Source organism: Drosophila willistoni (assembly GCF_018902025.1).
Source record: "Drosophila willistoni isolate 14030-0811.24 chromosome 2R unlocalized genomic scaffold, UCI_dwil_1.1 Seg167, whole genome shotgun sequence".
Taxonomy (NCBI): Eukaryota; Metazoa; Arthropoda; class Insecta; order Diptera; family Drosophilidae; genus Drosophila; species Drosophila willistoni.
Window position 1 is genome coordinate 15,665,557 of NW_025814050.1, and position 20,446 is coordinate 15,686,002.

General features: G+C 36.3%; 1 protein-coding gene across 1 annotated transcript; it reads left to right on the forward strand.

The window, feature by feature from the left end:
* Positions 1 to 3,254: 3,254 nt before the first annotated feature.
* On the forward strand, positions 3,255 to 17,148 carry LOC6642540. Its single transcript, XM_047010746.1, has 8 exons — positions 3,255 to 4,045; positions 5,610 to 5,729; positions 6,643 to 6,730; positions 6,897 to 7,315; positions 7,857 to 8,560; positions 8,625 to 8,795; positions 8,945 to 9,098; positions 16,248 to 17,148. Exons 1-8 carry the CDS (start codon positions 3,674 to 3,676, stop codon positions 16,791 to 16,793), a joined length of 2,574 nt encoding a protein of 857 aa, XP_046866702.1. The 5' UTR covers positions 3,255 to 3,673; the 3' UTR covers positions 16,794 to 17,148.
* Positions 17,149 to 20,446: the final 3,298 nt, after the last annotated feature.

Consider the following 20,446-nt stretch of genomic DNA (forward strand, 5'->3'; position numbering starts at 1 on the left):
GGTAAGGGGTTGTTTATAATACAAAAACCAAAAAGGCTATAGAAACATCGGCCCGGCTCTATGATTTATTCAAGAAATATGCAATTTAGCGTGACCCTAATGAAGAATAAAATGTGATGGGTTAATAGTAAACTTTGATTATCGTTCAATAATAATAATAATTTCAATTAGTTATTTAGTATGTATGCATTTGTTGTAGGTTTTGCTTCAAGTTTAAAGTTTCATCATTTGCGTTATTTTAATCATAATTTCAAAACCACTTGACTGCACTTGACTAAACGAGGCTGTCTTGTAAGGTAAGTGAAATTCCTTATTCTAGGTATAGTTAGTGCCCCCTTCTTCGCCTTCCGCTTACTCACTACTTTTGGCTCCGGAAAACGTTACTTTGCAAACTCATCAAAGTTAAGTTACCTACGCGCTCAATGCGAAACTTGGGTTGAATTTTTGGCTAAGATATTTTCGACAGTCGATGGCAGGTGGAAAACTTTTTTTGGGGGGATAAGCAAAGGCATAAGAGATTGTATCTCATAGATGCGCTTGTCTTGAATTTTTGTTTGCTTTGCCGAATTTTCATTTCAATTTCCATGATGTTTTATTTAATCTCACTTGAGGTGCAACCAAGACGAATTCAGAGAATTCGAGTTGTTTGTCTTGACGAAGGATTTTGAGTGTTTGCTTGTATTTCAATTTCTATTTCGGTTTTCTTTCATTTTCATGAGCTTTGAATAAGATGCTGGTTAACAATTTATCTTCAAATTTGAATATACATACATATGGTAAATAGAAATTGTTTATATAAAGGTAAAAGGATATGTTGGACACGAGGAAAGGATTCTAAAAAAACAGCACTTGTCTTGTAACGGATTTACATTGACTTAATAATGTAATTTTATTATTTGCAATAAGCATACTTAATATGCCGGTATATAAACTTTTAATCATTGTTTAAACCTATCGTTTTTGTATTGATAAGCCGGTTGGAGATGGCACAAGTTTATAAGTTATATACTTAATCATTAGATTTTTGTACCAGTTTTAAGTTTCCTGAATACTAAAGTCAAGGTTTTTTAAAAAAAGTTGGTTAGGATTGAAAGGTTTTTTTCTCTACATACTGATTATAAACTTTGATCCAAAAATTGCCGGATTTTTCTACTGTAAGTATCTAATTTTTACAGGATACCAATATAATTTTAAAAAGTGAGCATAAACTTTTTATTTTCGATATTGCAATGTCCTTAAGCTTAATGTTTTCTAAAACAAATTATCGTATTAGAAATTTTTTCATTTCCGCTTTTGTTTTTATCCATGTGCAGTTTAATGTCGAAATTCTAATATCCATTTTATCCCGAATATATTTTCAAAACTATTTATAAAATAAAATATTGAATTTGTAAGTTTTTAAGATCTTTTTAAATAAAGAAAACTTTTTGATTTAGGTTTTCGTTAATTGATTTAGTAATTTAAAATGACAAATTTATGTTTTTGTTTATGTGTACTTTGAACTAAACCGGTGCATTTAATGATTCAAAATTAGATAATTATATCAATTAATGATTGTACGAAATTAATGCTAGGATATCACTTAGTCGATTGGGTATCTAAAAACAAATTTCCAATATTTATATTCACATTATTTGATGCAATTTACAATATAGCATAATTAAAACTTGATTGTGTTTATTTATCAAAAACTGTTTGCTTGAATAGTTTATAGATTCATTAGTAAATTAATTACTAAAAATTTGGGTAAAATAAAAATTTAATGTTTCATTCTTTTAGCTTGTTTTAGTTCAGCTTTTGGTTCTATATTTTTTTCATCTACTTTGCAGCTTGCCAATTGTTGCCAAAGTATGCAATGACAAAAGTTTTGTATACAAACAATACTGTTATTCCCAATGCCCTTCGAGCACCTTTTTCTTTGCATATTTGTTTGGCAAACTTTTCAATTGCTTGGGTAAAAAAGAGTTGGAAAATAGAAGGAGCCAAGTAAATATTTTCTTCGTTTTTGTTATTTGCAATTTGTTTCCAATTGATTTCCAAACACTTTGAATTTATTGGTTTTCACACAGACAAAAAGAGAGGGAACTTTAGCAAAAACTTTATTGTTTCCGCTAATTCTTTTGTCCAGTTCGATAGTAGTCCAAACACATTCACATACAAATACCAATAGTAATGTCGAATATACTAAAAACCAGCAAAGACTTTATGTTCCTGCTATGGGATTTGAGTGTCTGTAAGTATGTGCAAAAGTTTTGCCGGATATGAAACTCCTTGAAACAAAGCACTTTCAGTTTGTTTGATGGGATGGTAGAGGTTTGCCCGCAAACTGAGAATTGGACAGTGTTAGTAATAGTTTTCATATTTATCGCTTTAAAATTTGATATTAAAGTATTGTATGTATTGGTCTTAACGAAACAAAAATGTGGAAATAAAAAACTTTTCTTTTGTGTTTTTACATTTTGGAATTTTCAGATAATCCAATGTTACCTTTTCAATTTAGTAAAATTTGTTCAACGATTTTCTAATTTTCTCATCCCTTCAAACAAAAAGTAAATATAATTTCAAAATGTAGACACCTTAAAATAATAAATTGGCAGTTAAAATGTTTGGGAACGCAGGTCATCTGTAAAACTTTCAAAATTCGTGTCAAAACGTTGCCATTTTCTTAAAAGTTTTTGTTAAAACATTTGAAATTATTTAATTACAGATAGATGATGATAAGTTACTTTCTAACCAAAGCTGAGCAAAGATTTGGTTAAACAAACATAACTATAATTTAACTTCGATCAGAATCATCAAGTTGCCTTCTTGGCTTCGCATAGCTTCTTTTTGCTTTTTTTTTTTCCTTTCTTTTTGTGTTATTGGCAATCCTAGTCTGAACAGCTGATTGCTTCTGATATTATCCTGCGCATGTGCTTGCTGTCAGGAGGTCAGCTGTGCCGCATTTGTTTTTCCTGTTGTTGTGGTGCTCGACTACGAAAATATTTTTCTCCTTTACATAGCCAAAAGTGAAAATTATTGAAACGAATTATTGCAAAATACTAAGTATATTAATAGCAAATTGAAACTAAACTCAACAGGTTTAAGTGAATGTATTGAACGTTAATATTTTTGTTTCCTAATAACTGTGAGTGATTCAAAGCCATACAAAGGTGAAAAAAGTTGACGTGAAATCGTTGTGAAGAGTGTTGAATAAAAAGTATTTATATGCACATAAAATATATATATATATACATATATTGGTTCCAAAATATATAACTAAAAAAATAATAGAAACCTTGGAATATAAATAGATGAAGAGATAAATCCAAATTTGAAGGAAAAGCTTTCACAAGGATTTTATTGATTTTTCCTTAACAATTGGCCAAGACACAAAAAAGAGAGAGAGCAAGCGCATTCACGCTCTCCTTCACTCTCTCAGTGTCGGCTTGCTTTTGCCATTTTTGTTTTGCTATTCACATTCATAACCAAATCGGCAAAAAATTATCAATTGGTTTCGTTTAATAAAATAAGAAAAAAAAAACAAAAACATATCACACAATAAAATGCGTAAACGCAATTTCTATTACTAAATAGGCGTAAACCGGCAAATTAAATTCAAAAAATCCGCCCCATTAATTCCAAAAGTGTGCCATATTAATCTACATCCAATCCCCCTTCCCCACACCGCGTCATGCTGAACAGTCGGAGCCCCCCACAATATAAGAAACTAGCAACGGGGGGCTCCGCTAGCTCGGTCAATGCCAATTGCAACAACAGCAGTAGCAGCAGTTCCTCATCGCCTTTGTTGTTGAGTCATTATCAGCCAGCATACGGTCATCAGAGTCAAGGCCATTCCCACGCCTGTTATCATCATCAGCAACAGCAGCAGCAACAGCAGCAGCATCATCAGTCGGTCCATTCATCGCATCATAGCAGTCGCACATCTCTGACACCCACAATGAAGCGCAGCAAGAAACACTGGGGCACCAGGGAGCGATCCGGCATGAGTTTCCTAATAGTTATCGCATTTTTTGCCGTCTTTGGATTGATCATATTGACAGAGGTAAGTTATATATTAGTTAAATATACGAGGGTGGGCTGAAAAGTAAAAAAAATATATTAACTGACATTAAGAAACCGTTTCGCTTTAATTTAAAACGTTTAAAAAAAGTTTTAAAAGTTAAGCGTTTATTCGAAAAGCTTTAAGCTGTAAAATCGTTGACTTTTTACAAATTTTAATCACACTGCGTGTCAAAACTATCAAAATTGTTGTAGATTGGTTTAAAATCTGTTGTAAATGGCATGAAAAACGATAATTCCAAGTGTTTGGATGTTCATGGTTTAATGAAATAATTGATATATTATTTGAAGTGGTCAATTTTTTCTCTATCTCATTCTATAGTATTATCATGAAACTAGTTTACTCGACAATAAAATACATTGATTCGCTTTTGAATAACAAAGCAGAATCTAAAAGATTGGGGCAATATCCAAGTTAGTTGATAAAATATTGTTATCGAATTTATAGAATTATTATATACAAGATCTTCTAAGAGAAGATTGTGACGAAAATTCATTCACAATAATTATACAAAATTTAAATACCAACTTTTAAAGTGTAGTTAGTTTTAATGGGCTTAGTGTTTTATCTAAAGCTCAGTAGCTCAATATAGTCAAAGTAAACAAATAGAATATATAAGAATTTAGTTTTCTATCCAACATATTTTTTTAAATTAAATTATAAAAAGAATACTGGAATGGAAAAACTCATGAGGCAAGTCTTTAAACTAGTCACTTGGTTCGCTCACCTAAAGACAGAGCGATACAATTTTTGTTTTTAGGTTTTCCCTCTTTTCTTGAGGTAGCGAAATTATATTTCTATATATATAAAAATATAAACAAACAGCGGTCATAGAAACGATCCAATAGAAAAAGCAGCATGAGTGCCAAAATCAATTTTGAATGTTTGGTTGTTTGTGCACTGTTTTATTAATATTATTATTTATTTGTTTTTTGTTTTTTGAAATCGGACTGTTTTATCAAACAGCTCCCAGAGGAATAACCGATAACCGAATTGTTACGATAACAACATTTTTGTTTCTTGGAGTAGATAATTTTTAATTATGTTTTCATTGTTTTATATTACTGTTATTATCAGCAAGAATTTTATAATGAGTCTCATCGTAAATTTCATTAATCCAGTTGCATACCCTGCGTATACGTTACTTTTAATGACATTCTTTTGCAAACACATTTTGGCAAGACTTAAGATTATAACTGTGTTTAATATACAAACTTGGTAAAGGTTGGACTTTAACCTTATGCTTAGAGTTAGATTTTTCGCTCTTGGGGACCTTAACTATACCACTTTTTGTAAAAGACAGTTAAGATGTTTCTTTTAAATTTGAATTTTTTGTTCTTGCAATTAACTGGGAAATTAAAAATTCGCCAGGCAATTAATTAGGCATCAGACGCTCTTCTTTCAAAGCGTGGGAAATTATCATTTCAAATCAAGAGTTGCTTGGAATATTTGCGCCATTTTATTCATAGTTAGCATTATTCACTTTTCCACCTTTTGCAGGCATTCGCATTTAAGAATTTGTACTCTCTTTCTGTCTTGCCTGCAGGTTTTTATGATCGACGAGCGTACACACGGTGGCATGCTGGCCATGCGAGCGGGCGGCGGTGGTGGAGCTAGTCTGGGAGGGCGACTGGGTGACTCGATGCCGGATTATGATAATGTTAAGGTAAGTTTTGTTATGCAAATTGACGCGAAAATGGTCAGAAATTGTTATTTTCTTTTTTCGGGGGTGTCTCTCTGTGTGTGCGTGTTGGGGGCCGGGTGTGTGTGTGTGTGTGTGTGGGTGTGAGTGAGTGTGGCAGAGCTTAACTAGCAGGAGGAGAACCCTTTTGCAATGTGGCCGTGGGAAAACAAAAGATGCTAAGGCTTTGGCCATATTTCGTTGCATACTTTTTGGCTTCTATAGGTATCAAGGATTTGCATATTTAATATTGTATATACCTACGTATTCCTTTTCAAAAAGCAGATTTATTTATGCACAATACACACACACACATTTACGTAGGTATAGCTGGTTGCACATTGTTGTGCCACAATATTTTTTTGTGGTTGCAAATATATATTATAATAAAAAGGATCAGTGCAAGAGAAAAAAACTTTCGCTTTGGATTAAGTGCACTTTAGTTGGCCAGATTGTAGCGCATTCAAATATATTTGAAGTTTTCAACAGAATTAAAAATGAGAAGCCCATAGTTTATTATGCTTCTATTGAAAAGAAAAGGAAGATTTTTTGTTAAATATGTTTCTAAGATGTCAAGTGCCTTTTGATAATTATCAAAATAAGACCTTTTCGTAGTTGGCAAGTTGTGCTAAGCATGTCTATAGGGAAAAGGAAAAGAGACAAATGGAATAGAAACATTTAGAGTATTCCCTTCTATGTCTTGTAAAGCTCTAGAGTAGATTAAATGGTCAGGTGATGGACTCATAATAAAACATAATTGATTTAAAGTTCTTTAGTATTCAATTCTTTAGTTTAGATACCAAATTGAATGGCTATAACTCGTATAGACCACACATAATTTCATTCGAAGTAAAATTTCTAAATCTTAAATGCTCGTATTTTCTATTATTGCTTTCAGGACGATTACGATCTATTAGATGACAGCATTTTGAGTGATAGTAAATTAGGTTTTATACAATTCCACGACAATAAAATAAAAATTCAAGGTAAGTGGCAAACTCACAAATAAAAACCCCAGACCATAACAATGGGCCAGGGCCAAAATCATTCAGTTAACGTAATGCACAAAAGAGAGATGAAGCAAATAAAAGAAAAAAGATGAACAAGCTGATGATGCTGATGCCTTTTGCAATTTCTGTGCAATTTCCACAGAAGCCGCAGGTGCTGATGGACAACGCTATGCCGGCATGCTGCTCAATGGAGCTGCTGGCGGAGGAGGTGGCGGAGGAGGTAGTGCTGGTGCATTTGGTGTGAATGTCCCATTGATACCCTGGGGCCAGTTGCTGCCTGATAAGGTGGAGGAGACATTGCCGCATTTTCCATTTGGCACGGCGCCCAGTGATGGCGCCTGGCAGGTTGTCAATGGCACTCGCTTCAAATTCTTTGTCTATTCCGCCTATTTTGATCGGCGTGATGGTGCACGACTTGTACGTGTTGTTGGCGCAACAAAAACACGTGGACCAGAGCGTGTCTGGTGTAGATTTTGGTATGCTCCCAACAATGGCAATAATACTGAATCAGCAACAACTCGCGGCAAATATACATCGGCAACGGTCATGGCTAGAGTTAAGGTTGGTATCTTTAGTAAGAAATTGATATGATATATGAGTTAAGGTTGGTATCTTTAGTAAGAAATTTATATGAAATATGTTTAATGTATGGTTAAGGCTAAGAACAACTTTATACTTATAAGAGGGAAAGTTGATCTATAACAAGAGAGTAAGATGCTTTATGGGATTTTATTTCTTTTAATCTGTCTCAAACAGTTTTAGTAATGGAATTTTTACACTAACAAAGTGGTCAAATGTAAGAACATTCGAATACTTAACCATTTTGTTATTAAATAAGACATTTTGAGAGTTTTTGAAAAATATGTTTTCTACACTTTGTGATAGGTCCCGAAACAAGATTATAAATGTTATAAATAACTAAGCGATTAATTAGATTCTTTAAAAAAAAGTTTTCTTTAATGAGCGTGTGACTCCCTTTGGGATAAGAAGATTCTCTATTTGATTGAGGTCTTAAAAAAGCTTATGCCTAAAAATATAAGAGTATTAGTCATTTACTATTTACAATTAGTTGCAGTTTCTAAAATTATAGCTTACTTTTCAGATTATACGCGAAAATTGGAATCTCAAGTACAGCGCTTGTTTTATTCTATGTCCAGTTCGGGCACCATCTCCTGTTCCTCAATATGTGAGTGTTGTCTCACGACTTCGAGCGCCGCCTGGCAATCTGCTTACTCTACGTAATACCGATCAGGACATAGACTTTGCAGTACCTGTACGTAGTAATAGCAGCGGACGGACTCGCAAGCGAAAGCCACAACCACCACCCAGAGAAGAGAATATACCCGATCGCATAGCTGTCTGTGTGAAACCATTTCATTTCAATTACGATCAGGCTTTGTATCTGATGGAGTATTTGGAATTCTATGCCCTTCTGGGTGTATCGCATTTCACCTTTTACAATCACACACTGGGGCCACATGCCTCCTGTGTGCTACAGAGTTACCAGCAGGGTCTGGTGCCCGGCAATCTCACAGCTTATGACTTTGCGCCACTACTTCCATCGGAAGTGGCAAAAAATGCCACTCCACGGGCAGTTAAATCTGATCACTATCAGTTGCCCACAGTTAGTATTTTACCTTGGAATCTACGGATGCGAAGTCAAAAGGAAATACGCACTGAGGGACTATTTGCGGCATTAAACGATTGCCTATATCGCACAATGTATCGGTATAAATATTTGGCTCTGGTTGATCTGGATGAATTCATTGTGCCACGTTACACTGATACGCTAAATGGACTAATAAGGTGAGAGACCAATACAAATAATCAATCTATTTAAAATCAATAATTCTCATATTCCCTTTCCTAGTTCATTGAATCAACGTTTTCGCAATCGCAATATTGGAGCTTATTCATTCCAGAATGCTTTCTACTATCTACAATTTGCTGATGATGCTTTGGCTAGCTCTGGTGTAAGCGGAGGGAATGATCAGTTGAATAGTGTAAGAGCATCCCTGGTGACACAGCGGAAAACACGAAGGTACGTACTGATGGAGTTCTTTGGAGAGTTCAGATTTAGTGCCAATTGTAACCATATACTTAATCATTCCGTGTATTACGCATTCTTTTGTCTAATTTTTCTAATCTAATCCAATTGTTTGTATAAATGTTTCTTATTTCTCCAAACAGGCGCTACAAACTTCATCCACAAAAACAGCGTTCAAAATACATATGCAAACCAGAGTCTGTTGTTGAGGCCGGCAATCATTTTGTGTGGGAATTCGCTCCTGGTAAAGGATCCTTAAATGTGCCACCTACGGAAGCCATATTGCAGCATTACAGGGTAAGTAGAGAACAAGACAGTTTACCTATATAAATAATTTGTCTACTTATAATAAGAGATAGTTTAAGTGATATTCATTCAAAATTTCTACTAATTCAGACAAGTGAAAGGAAAAATTAAAAAAAATATTAATTCTTATTGTTAGAGTCACTCATAGAAAGAAATGTTTAATACTTGATTTATGTTTTTGCCCTCGTATTAAGGCGAATTTAAACAATTCCCTGGAATTAAACTTTAAAAGGAATCTACGCCTACAAAGAATTTAAAAAAAATACTGAAATTTTGATATGTTTTGTTGCTGAAGAAGTTGGTTACTAGTTGGTTCGATAAAAAAAATTAAAAGCAATTATCCAAGATTTTCTCTTTCTTTTTTCCCCGATATATTTCGGCTACTGAATAGGGAGTCGAAGGAGAAGGAAATAAGACCCAATCTTCATTTAGTGAATCCAAAATGTGAACTGATTTGATTTATAAAAGTATTTAGTAGTTAGGAAACCTTGGGGTCAAACGAGTGACAATTGTGTTTAAGCTGCAACTGAAGCCAGACTCTCTTTGCTAACAAGAGAAAACGAACGAAGAGAGAAAGAGAGAGAGACCAAGAACAGCGCAAGTTACTTTGAAGTGACAAACTTGGAGATCCGTTACTTCAATTCTTTTCTTTCTTATTTCTTCTATGGAAATTTCCAGAACTTTGAATTTTGTAAAAGACAGCGTGGTTTGCTGTACTTGAATTACTCTTGAAATTAATCTCGGTCGATGCGGTTGCACCTTCTGTGCCCGCCGACAATTGTACTATAGTTTTAGGTTAAGAAAATAAAGCAACCGATTGAAGTCAACCTGGTCATCTCATTTCTTGCCAATCGCGAGTGCCTCAAAGCCGCCTCGGTGGAAATCATCCGAAGGCCGCATCATATAAAGCGAGCAGTTTGGGGCTCCGCAAGGGCGCAGCCGTTAGCCAACATAATTTTGGTGCCGAAACCCGGGAGGAATGATCTTGGCGATTGGATTTAGAGTGTGATTGCCAGTGGATAGACTGATTCGGGTGAGTACAATTTAACGTTGATGTGTTTGGGTAGGTGTTCATTATGGCTGAAAAACTGTTACCGTTGGCTACGGAGCAAATCACATTGCTCACTTCGCTGGAGAAGTCATTGGCGCGGTATAAATCGGAGGAGTCTGGACATACCGAGAGTCATCTGGAAGCCAGATTGGACTCGATTGCCCACCTTCACGCAGATTTTCAGCGCAATCATCACCAACTGATTCAAGAACGAGATAATGCGGAAATAAAGGGCAGATATTTTGACAAAGACATCAGAGACTGTTTCGAAGAAACCTACATAATGGGAGTAGCTGAGATTCGAAATGAGTTGCAGAGACATAAGGATCGGAGAATCCCGGCGTCGACTGCATTTGATGAGTCTTGTTTGCATCAGACGGTGCATGAACAAATGGGACCATGTTTGGAGGAAGTGAAACTCCCAACAGTTAAACTGCCTACCTTCAGCGGGAAATTTATTGAGTGGCCGGCGTTTAAAGAGGTGTTTTTAACAAGAGTACACCACTGCGACAAGCTGACGGACTTACATCGTTTTCATTATTTGAAGGATTCGTTGGTTGGAGACGCAGCTAAGGATATTGAACATCTAACGCTAATAGCGGCGAACTATGAAGTGGCTTGGAGAATGTTGATAAATTTGTATGATAACAAACGAGTGTTATTTTTACATTACATGGATGTATTCGATCAGCAATTACCAATAAAATATGGAGATGCGGAAAGTTTGAGAAGATTTGTGCAAACTTCCCGCTCATGTGTGAATTCATTGGAGAAGACTGGTGTGGATGTGCGACAACAGTCTGAAATTTTAGTGTACTACATGATGAAGAGATTACCGAATCAATTAAGAGTGGATTGGGAGCGGTCAATATCTTCAACGCAGAATCTGCCGAGCTTTGAGGAGCTCAGTCAGTATCTTGAAACACAGTACAGAACAATGATTACGGCGTCAGCAGGTAATATCGAGGGAACTCTATCACGGGATAGACATCGGAATGCAAAGCCAGGTGTACATGGGTTACGAGTTAACCAGAACTACACAAAGGCTTCATTTGTTACTCGAGAGACAGACCTATGCATTGTGTGTCAAGGGGATGCACACCTTATCGGAGTATGCAGGATATTCCAGGAGATGAGGCTATCGGAACGAAAGGCGTGTGTAGTGAGGCATCGACTGTGTTTTCGATGCCTTAGACCAAATCACCGAATAGATGCATGTGACAGTGCGGTAAATTGTGAAAAATGTCAAGGACGGCATCATACACTACTCCATGTAGACAAATCAGGATGCGAGAGGCCGCTTGGCACACTAAGGAAGGGAGTTATCCCAACAGCATCTGCGAATGCTTTAATTGGAAAGAGTACAACAGAAACTGCGGTAAGGCACAAAGACGAGGTTTTATTACCAACAGCAATGGTGTGGGTAGAGTCGATAGAAGGCTATCCCTTACAGTTTAGAGCGTTTTTGGATCAAGGTTCACAAGTTTCGTTCATTTCAGAGAATGCAGCTCAGCAGCTACGTTTACGGCGCAAACAGGCTCACATCACGATTACTGGATTAGCAGATACAAAAATTACAGATGCGGCAGCAGAGGTGGAGCTAGTCATAAGATCAATCTACAACCCACATGCGAAATACAAGCTGCTCGCGTCAGTAATACCTCTAGTGAGTAAGCGCATGCCAATCAAACGACTGCCGTTTGAAGAGTGGACTCATCTGAAGGGCTTACCGTTGGCCGACCCTAACTTCTTCAGTCCACAAGGAGTTGATATTTTGTTGGGAAATGACGTCTACGATGAGCTGATGTTAGGAGAAGTGCATCGAGGAATACGTGGTATGCCTCTGGCGCAAAATACGCATTTGGGATACATTGTATCAGGAAAAACGAATCAAGAAGCTGGTAGGAGATCGTCCTACACCATAACGGTACGAAGGAAGGAAGCTGATGAGATACTTGAACAATTGTTATGTAAGTTTTGGGAGCTAGAACAATTCGACGAGGAGCCACGTGGGGTGTCAGTAGAGGATAACTGGTGCGAAGATTTCTTCGTTAAGACACATAGCCGAATGCCGTCTGGGAAATATGTTGTTCGTCTTCCTTTTCTTACATACTTGGACGAATCAATGGTAATTGGAGAATCATATAAGAGCGCGTTAAAACGATTACATTCTCTGGACAGACGGTTGCGTAACGATGCGAGTTTGAAGAACGCTTATGTTGGCACGATAAATGAGTATCTGGAGCTGGGTCAAATGGAACGTGTAACGTCACGGGCTAGTAAGACGGGCAATCCTGCATTGGGGGGAGTCAATCATTGCTACCTACCGCATCACCCAGTCATAAAGGAATCGTCATCAACTACGAAGGTACGAGTTGTCTTCGATGGATCGAGCAAGACGAGTAATGGAAAATCGCTTAATGAGATTCTAGCAATAGGTCCAAAATTGCACGTACATCTTCAAGGAATCATTCTCAATTGGCGAGGGCTAAAATGGGTATTTATGGCGGATGTTGAAAAAATGTACAGATGTATTAATATTCCACCCGACGACGCGCAGTACCAGCGTATTCTATGGAATCCGGACACAAGTGATTATGTGGAAGAATATGCCTGCACAACGGTGATGTTTGGAACGAGCTCCGCACCTTATTTAGCCATGAGAGTTATGAAACAATTAGCTATGGATGAATGCGAGAAGTATCCACTGGCGGTGGATGTTATAAATCATCAAATGTATGTAGATGACATACTGTCTGGTGGCGACAGTATTGCAGAAACGGAGGATGTCAAGAACCAAGTGATTGGAATGCTTCGTAGTGGTACATTCGAACTACGGAAGTGGGCGAGTAATTGCACAAAGCTATTAGAGAACATACCAGTTGAGCATCGAGAATCAAGCGGATTGTTACACATGGAAGGTAATGATACTATTCGCACGTTAGGTCTATACTGGAGTCCCAAAGAAGATGAGTTCCGTTTTGCTTTGCATGTCGTTCCACCAATGAGCTCACCAACAAAGAGGACAATACTATCAGCAATTGCACGACTGTTTGATCCCATGGGATGGCTTAGTCCGATAATGATTACTGCCAAAATTCTCATGCAGCAACTGTGGAAGGAGAAAATTGGCTGGGATAGCACACTACCGGACACTATTAAGAGAGAATGGGAGAAATTCGTAAATGAGTTACCAAACATAGTAAATATACGAATACCACGGCATGTTACATGGGGGCTACCGGGTGGTGTGGCTGAATTGCACCTGTTTTGCGATGCCTCGTCACGAGCATATGGAGCTGCGGCTTACTTGCGCTTCCCAATTGGAGAGGATAAGTATCACACAGAGTTGCTATTGTCAAAGGGGAGAGTATCGCCAACTAAACAACAACTAACCATACCTAGGGCAGAGTTATGTGCTGCGCTTGAAGCAGCCAAAATGTATAAGTATCTAAAAGAGAATCTAAGAATTAACATTAATTATTCGAACACTATTTTTTGGTCAGATTCTATGATAACCATCAGTTGGATCCGTGGTGGAGCTGCCAACTGGAAAGTATTTGTGTCCAATCGAATAAACAAAATCCTGGAAATCTCAGACGAAAGGCAATGGAGACACGTCGCCTCGAAAGATAACCCTGCAGATTATCTAAGCCGTGGCACGAGTGCAACCAAGTTGGCATCGTGTGAATTATGGTGGCATGGGCCATCATGGTTACAAGGATCGGACATCGAATGGCCTTGTAATGCTATTGATCAGGATTCGCTGTCGGTTGTTGACACTGAAGTCAAAAGGGTGACGTGCCATAAGATATCAGTGGAAGAAATGCCAAGTGTAGCATTTATCAGCAAGTATTCATCGTATACACGAGTCGTCTGGATTATATCATATATAAAACGTTTCGTATATAATTGTCGAACATCTGTGGCAGAACGAAGAGGACTAGGACTCTCAATTGTGGAATTAGAAGAGGGCCTACGTGAATTGATTAGGATGGTGCAGAAGGATTGTTTTAACTCTGAATGGAAGGCGCTATCGGAAGGAAGGGTAATAGCAAAGGACAGCATACTACTGTCTCTTAATCCGTATTTTGATGCGAACGAACGTGTTTTACGTCTCGGAGGCAGGCTCCGAGATTCCCTGTTGCCCATAAATGAAAAATATCCTTATATATTACCGTATAAACATCCTTTCACAGATCTGGTCATATCTTACAGTCATATTTGCACCTTGCATGGTGGAACCTCACTAACGCTGAATTTTATAAGGAAGAAATTCTGGATTGTTAGTGGACGCAATGCAGTTCGGTTTGGAATTCATAAATGTATCACATGTTTTAAGATGAAGCCTCAATTTGCAGGTCAGAAAATGGGAATGTTACCAGCAGTACGGGTACGCCCTTCTAGAGCATTCTCATCCGTTGGAGTGGACTACGCTGGACCCGTAAATATTTCGCCCTGCAAAGGAAGAGGACGTGTATCCCAGAAGGGATATATTGCTGTGTTCGTATGTCTAGTGACAAAGGCCATTCATTTGGAACCAGTTGGAGATCTGACCTCAGATGCGTTTATAGGAGCATTTAACCGTTTCATTGGCAGACGTGGCCTATGCACAGACGTTTATAGTGACTGCGGTACTAATTTTATTGGAGCCAACAAAAAATTGCAAGTGGACAAACTGGCATATTGTTCGTACATTACGAAACATATTGCGCCAACATTATTGAGAAAAGGAATCAACTGGCATTTCAACCCACCATCAGCGCCACACTTTGGTGGATTGTGGGAAGCTGGAGTGAAGTCCATGAAGTATCATCTGAAGAGAACTCTCGGAGAACAAGTTTTAACATTCGAGGAAATGGCAACTGTGTTGGCACAGATTGAGTCTTGCTTAAATTCAAGACCGTTATGTCCCCTATCAAATGATCCTGACGATTTAATGGTATTAACACCCGGTCACTTTCTGATGGGTGAAGCGCCTTTAGCACCTCCTGCTCCGGAATTGGCTAAAGTTACTCTGATTGATCGATGGAAGAATTGTCAATATTATGCACAACAGTTTTGGAGAAGATGGAACTCGGAATATTTATCACGATTACAAAGGAGACCAAAATGGCTGCAGACCAAGGAAAATCTAACAGTTGGATGCATAGTGCTCATCAGGGACGAGCGTTTCCCTTCTCATCAATGGCCTCTAGGTCGGGTTATGGAGACACATGCAGGAACCGATGGACTAGTGAGAGTGGTGACTTTGAAGACAGTCAAAGGACTCATGAAACGACCGGTATCCAAACTCTTTCCATTGCCTATTCAGGAGAATTGGATAGAGAATGACACCAGCCCTACACCTAAGCGTTAAATTGTTACTTTCTCGTTTCAGTTTTCTTTCGCAGGAGTCTTCCAGACGTGAATTTGATGATGAAGATCGTCATCATCAAAGGGGGGAGAATGTTTAAGCTGCAACTGAAGCCAGACTCTCTTTGCTAACAAGAGAAAACGAACGAAGAGAGAAAGAGAGAGAGACCAAGAACAGCGCAAGTTACTTTGAAGTGACAAACTTGGAGATCCGTTACTTCAATTCTTTTCTTTCTTATTTCTTCTATGGAAATTTCCAGAACTTTGAATTTTGTAAAAGACAGCGTGGTTTGCTGTACTTGAATTACTCTTGAAATTAATCTCGGTCGATGCGGTTGCACCTTCTGTGCCCGCCGACAATTGTACTATAGTTTTAGGTTAAGAAAATAAAGCAACCGATTGAAGTCAACCTGGTCATCTCATTTCTTGCCAATCGCGAGTGCCTCAAAGCCGCCTCGGTGGAAATCATCCGAAGGCCGCATCATATAAAGCGAGCAGTTTGGGGCTCCGCAAGGGCGCAGCCGTTAGCCAACAAATTGTAAGTAGACAATTTTATTGTATTGAGACACATTACCAACGTTTTGGGGGGTTGAAAACTCGGCAACGGTTATATTATATATTTCATTAGTGAATCTGATTTGGTAAAGTCGTTCAGATAAATCCTAACTCTTCCGTAACCATCTTCTGGGCAACTGTAATAAAACATTTGTTCTTCATTTGTTTTCTCATTTTAGGTATGCGAATTCGGCGGTAACGATTGCATAAAGGCTCCGTCCGTTGTGGATCGTAACAGTATTAGGTATGTAAATCGCTTGGTCCAACGTGTCGATGCTGTTTATCGGCATCTTCGACAACGTTGTGATCTTCCGGCTTTGCCGGCATTGCCAAAACCAAAACTTTCTCAAGCGCAAACCGAGAGGCAGAACAACGAAAAACCAAAGTTACTACAGAAAATGCGTGAATTGAATGAAAAGGATACAAAGAAAATGGACACAACGACAATGTCGAAGACAACAACGAAACGTACAGTGGTAAAAAAGAATGTCCCTATTGCAACTGTTAGCACCCTTGGCAGCACAACTAGCACCACAACTACCACGACAACCACAACCACCACCAGCGCCACAACACCCACAACAAGTCCAGTGAATCCGTCAAAGAAAACACCACCAGCACCACCACCGCCGCCCCCGCCGGCCAATGTAAGAAAAAAACGTAAACTAATTGTATTTGAATTGAATGATTTTGGTGATCCTGTGGCTCGAGTGGAATATCAATGAGTAAGCGAATTGATTGGCGATATTTAATTGAATATAATCAGTTTTTTGGGTTGTGCTTCGGAGCGGTTGTTTACAAAGTATTGTATTTATATAATTATAGTAAATTATCGTAAGTTTGCTCAATGTATCATATCACTTTGATATATGCACTTGCATTTTATAATTTGCTCACAATTATATAATATTGATATATCCTATTAATGCCTAAAAGTAGTCCATACTTTTGTCTCATTTTTTTAACACATCATTTTTCTGGGCACAATATCAGAAACTTAAAATAAATATTATCGAACTTTTTGGCCAAACATTTTTTGGTAATCCTAAGAACAACAAATATTAATTCCTACAACAAAATTCTGAAAATTCCTAAAAATATAAAAATTTATGAGTATAGTATATATATTTAAAAACAAAAGAAACGAAAAATATTACAACATAAAATCCTAAGCCTAAGCTTAGTCATAGATATTTAAGCATTTAAAAAAACAAACAGAAAAAAGTAACCCGAAGTACTGTTAGTTATATATTTATATATTTATGTATATTAAGCCATTTCATTTGCAAAGCTAAGCACGTCCCAATATAACCGTATCACTAACTCCGACTCTGAGTCTTTGAATAAATGATAGGCCAAAAAAAAAAAATTTAGTTAGTCCCTTAGTCTACATAGATGCTAACGAAATGACATAACGAATTTTCCCCCCAAAATGCTTAAAATATAAAGTTTGTAAGACTTTTTCAATTACTTTTGATTTTGGCTTAAGACTCTTGATAACATACCAAAAGAAAAGTATTTACTAGAAGATCAGTAGATATAAGCGAGCTATATACATACATATACATTAATATGTGTGTATGATAAAATACAACTAACACAAAATTGAATAAAATATGCCAAAGAGCAATATGAAACAGAAAATGAATTTTATTTCGAAGGGGAAATCCCGTTTTTGGTTTATGGAACAGGCAAAACTCTAGGAAAATTGCCTTTCTAAGAGCCAAGTCGTTTATGCTCCTCTTTATGGAGATTCTCCTATAAATGTGTAAGCCAAGTAAGTAAATAATTATAAAAGCTTTTCTTTTATAACAGTTGAACAATGAAGGAAAACTTTGTTGAACAAAAGTAAAGAATTTTGTTATACAATTGAAAACCAGTATGGAAAAGAACTGACGAACATTATTCTGAAGTTTTTGTCTTATACCTGAATAAGTATTCCACAAATATGTTATACACTTAACGAAAAAAGTGTTCTAAATTTATTACAGATTATACAAATTTTTATCCATTTGAGTGTTGACATATAAAATTTACTGCGTATAACAAGTGAAGACTTGGCGAAGGTTTTAAAAAAGGAGTTTATTGTTAGATTTTTATTTTGTTCTAGTCGAACTTGGCAAATAAAATTATCTGAAAATAAAATTTAGGCAAACATTTAACAAAAAATTGGGCTTGTGATTTATTATTAATTTTAATTTGTCCCATATTTATTCGACCAAATTTACGATTAATCCCTAACGAGGACCTCATGTGGCAGAGTGTTTGAAAAGATTTTAAAAAGGTTTTTGCTCCATGTCAATGAACGTTTGTCTATATAGTTATTTTTTATATAACATTTCATAAAATTTTTTCAGTAAATTTGTATCTACATATATGCAGTTGGAGAAATTTTGAGTTCATGCAGTGACTGTTGGCTAAAAACATATAAAGATAACAAATTTTGTGGCACAAAAATACGTTAGAAAAGCACTTAAAAGAAAAGCTTACATAAGCATAGAGCTTTCAACTTTTTGGTTCACGAAACCAATATTTAATATAAAGGATATTGGTATACTGAGAAATTTATACGTATAGGAAATTTCATATATTTCAAACACCTCACAGTCAGCTATATAACAGTTGAATCTAATGGGACTTTTGCAGGTATTTTGCCATATTTTTGAAACAAGTGTTGGTTGTAGTTTTTAAGGAACAAAAAAAATCCTAAATGCTACCGTATATAAATTTTGGGAAATTAAAACTATAAAAGAGGAGAAATCTTTTATAGCATCTGGACATAAAAAAGGGGAAAATGAAGCAGGAGTTCATTTTGGAACACATTTGACATTGGTTAGATTGAATATGCAATTCTTATACGTCATTATTTTGTATGCTGATGCGGATGCAATGTTTTCGCACTATTGTTGACTTGGACAAATATTGAAACAATTGTTTCTTCTTTTGCGTACGTTAATATATTATGATAAATAGAAATTAAACAGCTGGATCGTAGCACGATTATTGAATTATTACACGTGGAGAATAGTACAAAAGCCCTACTCGTAATAGATATATTAATATTTGCCATTTGGCTGCCTGTTGTCAGAACAAATGAAGTTGTAATCGCTTACTAATCAAATCAAAAGTATAAAGTTAAAGGTAACCAGTGTGTTTTACAACAGTCACATATGTTTGGTATTTACCAGTGTCAAGATTGATCTGTGTTATAAGGTTACTGTGCGTATGCGTAATGTCGACAAACGAAATATGCCCGACATTTATTTGATATTTCTTATCTAATGCGGAAAAAAAATTTTAATTCAACCACTTTATCTGTTTATAAAGAAATACATGGCTCATTTCTTTAACTAGGTATTCCTTATTTAAACCGTTTTTTAAAAGTGATTTGCATTTATTATAGCTGATTTTGGTACATTTTATGAAATTCCAAAAGTGACTTCAATTAACAGACATAGTAGTAGGACTATGTTAAAAATAATTTGGCATAAACATTACGAATCTTAAAAATTCAGTCAACTTAAATGTATTTAGCTTCCGTTTTTCTTTCTGTACTGAACTATTATCTTATCTAACAATTTTATTCTATAAGCACTACAATTTAACTTCTACTTAAAGAGTATAAAATGTTTCCTTATATAATGCTATAGCTTACTGAAATTAATATTTGAGTCAACTTATGTACATCAGATGTGTCACACCGACATTTCATTTGGTAGATTTCAAAAACAATCTGCCTTAATATCTCTAGAGATTTCTGTGAATCACCTGATTATGTGAATGTATGAAATAACATAAAAAGTTTATTAAACTGTAAGTTTGTTGCTTGTAATAAAAATTTTAAAAAAGTGATATCTTAAATTTCAAATTGTACACAAAAAATTATAAAGGACATACTACTTATAGTGTTACTTTTATGACGATTAAATTATTCTTTTATGGTTTATAAGAAGATTTTTTGATTACTTGAAAGGCAATAAATGAAAATGCTCTTAGCCCAGCAATGCATTTGTGAGGTAATAAATTGGAATCAGTAGGCTAAAAGCCATTCAACCAAAACAGCTGCAACAACACGACACGACGATGCTAAAAAGAAAGATGCGGAAAATTTTAACAGGAAAACAAAATGACTTAATGGTTACGATTGCCCATTGGATGCTTCAGGTGACCGACCAACATCAACTGCAAGTGCACTTAAATAGGCGTGGCACGTTGCGCTTGGGTCAGCGTAAAAATTGTGCGAAAATTGCAATGGAAAAGACCAAAATGGTCATCATAATTGCAATGAAATTGTATGCGAACAATATGTGTATACGAGGAAACGAATTGTGAGAGAAACCACAAAAAATTGTGCTGTTACCTTGATAAAGTTAATCTC

Bases quoted from the DNA above. Each gene is read 5' to 3' on its own strand.
- LOC6642540 (XM_047010746.1), top strand. From the start codon at position 3,674: ATGCTGAACAGTCGGAGCCCCCCACAATATAAGAAACTAGCAACGGGG. The intron at 6,731-6,896 runs GTAAGTGGCAAA...CAATTTCCACAG, and splicing joins CAATAAAATAAAAATTCAAG to AAGCCGCAGGTGCTGATGGA. The intron at 8,561-8,624 runs GTGAGAGACCAA...TCCCTTTCCTAG, and splicing joins ACGCTAAATGGACTAATAAG to TTCATTGAATCAACGTTTTC.